At 40.5% G+C, this 5,801-nt stretch overlaps 1 gene segment (V, D, J or C); it reads right to left on the reverse strand.

The window, feature by feature from the left end:
* Positions 1-2,685: 2,685 nt before the first annotated feature.
* On the reverse strand, positions 2,686-3,294 carry LOC103280742 (Ig heavy chain V region PJ14-like). The segment is given in 2 exon segments: positions 2,686-3,080; positions 3,204-3,294. Coding segments are annotated over 2 exon segments (408 nt in total).
* Between the last annotated feature and the right edge of the window lie 2,507 nt (positions 3,295-5,801).

A 5,801-nucleotide genomic window follows, 5' to 3' on the forward strand; every position in this document is an offset into this window, starting at 1 on the left:
CCCCACTACCCCACAGTTTCCCCCATTGTCCTCCGGCTTCTGGACCTCCATCTAATGGGATCCTTACTTCATTCCCTCTAACTCTACAGTGGAGAACCAGAGGTAAGGGTAGGGTTATTATTGTTCTATCAGGAAATGCCTTTTTATATCACAATACCCGCTCTAAGACAACTTCTCCCTAGGGTGAAATTTGTATTTTCTATTTCCCTCTCTGAATTGTGGCATCTGTTTTGGGTGCTTTCTTTTGATTTTTACTGCTGTCAGAAGTGTGGAATACGAGCACCACCTTCAGGAAACTATTTTCTGAGTGGACACAGTCAGAAGGGGTTTTGGAATGAGTCAAGAGTGGATTCCTTTCACTGTGTGTCTCGGGCACAGTAATAGACAGCCGTATCTTCTTGCTTCAGATTATTCATTTGAAGATAGAGATTGGAGCTGTCCTTGGAGGCAAAAAATCGCCCTTGGATGGTTGGCGAGTAGTAGTTGCTAGATGGAGTATAATAGTAAATCAGCCATTCCAACCCTTTCCCAGGACGCTGCCGGATCCAATGCATGCCATAGCTGCTTAAGTCAAACCCGCTCACAGAACATGTCACTCTTGTCGATTCTCCAGGCTTTTTCACTTCCTGGCCAGATTGAATGAGAATAATTTGTGAACTGACCACTGAAAAGAGAAAGACAAAGGGAAGAACCACATGGATATCCATAAATATAAGCCCTTTGGACAATATTTGTAATTTGAAATTATGGCTTTTGTGTTGTAGCGGTTTGAGCATCGGATGATGCCTCTGTAAACCTGGATTCAAGCTTCGGCTTGACCAGGAAACTCACTGGGAGACCCTGGGCAAGTCACATTATCTCAGCCCCAGAGAAGATCAAAAGCCAGAAAAGACCTTAGGTTCTCCATAAAACAAAACAAAAAACCCCTCGATTGGCACACAATAACAATCATATTTCAATCATTTTCAAAAAATAATTAAAAAGAACTGCTTTATCTCTTAAAATGACTTACAAGAAAATCCTGCTATGAATAGGATCAAATGGATCAATCCCCACATTCTAAACACTGGAGCAAAAATGCTAAGGAACTTGTGATGACTGAAGTGAAGCAGCTTAACTTAAACCTGATTTTTAAGAGGGACTCAAACATTTCAGTTTTGCATATTCTGAGCAGCCCTTGATGTAACTGTTTGAAATAAAAGGGGTGGCACTCACAGAAGTGTGCAATGGAGTGAAGGAACAGAGTCTGGATCATGGAAGCTTCCAAGCATTCATGTAATGAGAAAGGCACCAAAGCACAGCTGCCAAGGACATGAAGGAAGCTGTGAACAATCCTTAGGACTATACGTTTTGTAAAGAGATACAGTTGGAAGGAAGTTGTTATGGATAGGTTAAGTAAAATTTGATGACTGGCATTACCAAACATAGGACAAACAATTTAAGAGTGTAGTCAGTGGATAATTACGTGTTTATGTGCTCATATAGAGAATCCAACATATCAAACCACTGCAGCACACTGGTGTTTGTTTCTTTTTATGAAACTACAAAATACATAAAGAAAAGGCAGTATCCATGAGAAATGTTATAATTCCAAAATAATAAGATTTTGGTGGAAGAGGGATCACGTAGGTTTCTCTTTCAGAGTCCATTTATATTTTTAATATGAAAATATAAGCTTGATTAATAACTGGTATGTCTTCTCTACATACCCAGTTAACATGCAGAATCAGACTTCCAACAAGGTTTAGAAAAGTTACATTTTTGAATGGGCCTTGTCTTATTGTCTCTGTCAATAGTCATGTTGGCTGTAGGACTCCCAAGGTGGGATCTACATTGCCATAAAATGTAGTTTCAGAGTTGAAATAAACTGCATTGAACTGGAATGTAGTCTAAACTGCCATGTAATACAGTCCAATGCAGTTAATCTGCATTCTGAAACTGCATTATATGTCAGCCTAGATCCAGCCTACGAGATGAAGTCCAACCATTGCCTATCCCAGTATCTGAAGTTTGAAGCGAAAACATTCTGAGGTTCCCAAACTACAATTTTGTCTTTATTTACATAGAATGCTATGCTATGCGTTCTTGCTTAAGAAACAGACAACATAGAAAACCATGCATTTTCCAGTTGTCAGACACTGAGTGAATGATGAATGTTTTGTCTTAGAATATATACATTTCTTTATTACAGTCATAGACCAGCATAAGGAGGGTGTTGGTACAGTTAGACACAGATCTTCAGGAAGTAGACATTTTGTGGAACGTGTTTCTCCCATCTTGTATAGTAATACACAGCACTGTCTTTGGGCCATAAACCATTCATTTGCAGAAATCTTTCTTAAGTGTCCCATTTGATATTGATCCTGCTTTGGAGGGGGCTAGCGAGTAAGTGCCACCACCTTGGCAAGTCTTTCCAATCCACTCCAGCCTTTCCTCTGTTGTCTTATGATCCTGATGTACTTCTATAATTGTTAGAGAAAATTCAGACACATTACAGGTAAGTTGACCTGTCTCCCCTTCTCTTGGTTTCTTTATGCCAATTTTAGACTCTTTAAGTATAATCTCAGAACAAAATATCTGCATACATAAAACATGAAACAGCAAAGTTTCATCAAACTTTGATTACAGATGTGTGTGTGTGTGTGAGAGAGAGAGAGAGAGAGAGAGTAAGAAAACTGTCCTCTTTGCCCACAAACCCTTGAATGACTAATGTATTATTTAAAGAAAGAACGGTTTTTGTTTTATGTCTTTAAAGGATTTCCTCACTGTGTGTCGTGCACAGTAATACACAGCTGTGTCTTCGGGCTTCAAGCCACTCAGCTGAAAGACCACTTGACTTTTTGATGTGTCCTTGCTGATGGAGACCCTGCTTCGGAGAGCGCTGTTGTAGTAAGTGCTTCCACTACCCCAGATTTCTGCAATCCATTCCAAGGTCTTTCCTAAGAACTGACGAATCAAGCAGACTGCGTAGCTGCTGTCAGTCACAGAAAATCCAGAGACTGTACAGGTCAGATGCAGAGTTTCCCCTGGCTTCTTCATGCCACCCCCAGATTCAGTGAGGGTAACTTGGGAGACAATGTCTGTATGGAAACAAAAGAAAAACAAGATCATGGGGAAATGAACAAAAAGATGGAGAAGACATATAAAATTGTTTCACAAAAACATTTTTGAACTGAAATGAGAAAGAGAGTTTATTTTCGTACTTGCAGGGAAGACCATTAAGAAACTGATGAAGAACGTCAGTGCCATGGCTTATTGGCAGCCCCCTTCTTCTGGACTAAAAGGACTTGAGGACCATGGATTCTCTGCCCTGTACCTCTCACTTCCCTTTAAAGATACTCACACTGGAATGATTTGCATGAGGCTACAGATGCCTATAATATAAACCAATCTGCAATCTCTACCATATCATTTATAAGAACTGATGGTTTACAAAACATAACAGCAAGCTTTTCTATGCCTCCACCATTCTTTGCCATACTTAGGTGGATCTACACTATAGAATTAAACAGTTTCACACCATTTTAACCTCCATGGCTCAGTGCTCTGGAATCATGAGAGTTGTAGGATTTTACAAGCTCTTTAATCTTCTCTGCCAAAGAATGGTAGTGATTCACCAAACTACAAATACCAGAATTGCATAGCATTGAGCCATGCTAGATCTTTCCTTTTCATGCTGTCATGATTCAATACTATGGAGTCTTGGGATTTGTAGTGTGTGATACAATTTAGTAGAGATGTCTGAAGACCTTGTAAAACTATAATACCCACAATTCAATAACATTGGGCAGTTACAGTGGTGACAAATTACATTCCAATGCAGTTCATCTGCATTCTGAAACGTCATTATATGGCAGCGTAGATTGAGCCTGAGAGATTAAATCCAACTCTTGCCTAACCTGGCTCTGAAGCTCTAAGCTAAAGCATTCTGAGGTTCTGCGACTAAAATGTTATCTTTATTTACACAGAATGCTGTGCTATGCCTCCTTGCGTAAAAAACAGACAGGATAGAAAACCATGCAGTGTTCTTACTTAAAAATAGACTAGATAGAAAGCTATGTATTTTTTGGTATATATTCTTTATTACGGTCATGGACCAGCATAAGGAGGGTGTTGCTACAGTTAGACACAGGTCTAGTGGTCTTCAGAAAGTAGACATTTTGTGTAATGGTAGTCTCCTATCTTGTATGTAATACACAGCACTATCTTTGGGCCATTAAGCATTCCATGTGTTGTCAAAGCCTTTTATGACTGGAATCACTGGGTTGCTGTGAGTTTTCTGGGCTCTATGGCCATATTCCAGAAGCATTCTCTCCTGACATTTTGCCCACATCTATGGCAGGCATCCTCACAACCTCTGCAGATGCCTGCCATAGATGTAGGTAAAATGTCAGGAGAGAATACTTTTGGAACATGCCAATACAGCCCCGAAAATTCACAGCAACCCATCAAGCATTCATTTCCAATAATCTTTTTTTAAAATATCCCATTTAATACTGATCCTAGTTTGGAGGAGACTATCGAGAAAGTACAACCACCTTGAGCCTTTTAAAAACCTGTTCCCCTTGTTGCTTCCTATGTTAACACAGGAAGCTTCATGCACCAGCTCTGCCTTAGAACATCCATGGAACCCTCTGGAAGTTCCTCTGTGTCATCTGATGGGGGGCGGTGGATTCCATGGACGATCTAGGGCTAAACCGGCTATTGCTTCCAGATCAAGCCCTTTGTGATGAGGTAGTAAGAGTTAACATTTTACTGAATTATACACTCTTAATCTATAGAAAATTTTTAGAAAAGGCAGAGAAGTGAGAGACCAAATTGCCAATATCCACTGGATAATGGAGGAAGGTAGGGAGTTTCAGAAAAACATCTATTTCTGTTTTATTGACTATTCTAAAGCCTTTGACAGTGTGGATCATAATAAACTGTGGCATGTTTTTGGTGGTATGGGGAGACTAAGTCACCTTGTCTGTCTCCTGAGATATCTGTATAATGACCAAGTAGCCACAGTAAGAACAGACCACTGAACAATAGACTGGTTCAAGATTGGGAAAGGAGTGCGGCAGGGCTGTATCCTCTCACCCTACCTATTCAACTTGTACACAGAACACAACATGCGACGTGAGGGGCTTGATGAATCCAAGGTTGGAGTTAAAAATGCTGGAAGGAACTTAAACAACGTTAGATATGCAGATGATACCACTTTGGTGGCTGAAAGTGAGGAGGAGCTGTGGAACCTTATCACCAAAGTGAAAGAAGAAAGTGCAAAAGCTGGGTTGCAGTTAAACATCAAAAACACCAAGATGATGGCAACCGAACTGATTGATAACTGGCAAATAGAGGGAGAAAGCGTGGAGGCAGTGACAGACTTTGTATTTCTAGGTGTGAAGATCACTGCAGATGCAGACTGCAGCCAGGAAATCAGAAGACATTTACTTCTTGGGAGGAGAGCAATGACTAACCTAGATAAAATAGTGAAGAGTAGAGACGTCATACTGGCAACAAAGGTCCGCATAGTTAAAACAATGGCATTCCCCATAGTAACCTATGAATGCGAGGGCTGGACCATAAGGAAAGCTGAGCGAAGGAAGATAGACGCTTTTGAACTTTGGTGCTGGAGGAAAATCCTGAGAGTGCCTTGGACTGCGAGAAAATCAAACCAGTCCATCCTCCAGGAAATAATGCCCAGTGGCTGCTCACTGGAGGGAAGGATATTAGAGGCAAAGATGAAGTCCTTTGGCCACATAATGAGAAGACAGGAAAGCTTGGAAAAGATAATGATGCTGGGGAAAATGGAAGGA

Source organism: Anolis carolinensis, chromosome 6, assembly GCF_035594765.1.
Source record: "Anolis carolinensis isolate JA03-04 chromosome 6, rAnoCar3.1.pri, whole genome shotgun sequence".
Classification (NCBI taxonomy): domain Eukaryota; kingdom Metazoa; phylum Chordata; class Lepidosauria; order Squamata; family Dactyloidae; genus Anolis; species Anolis carolinensis.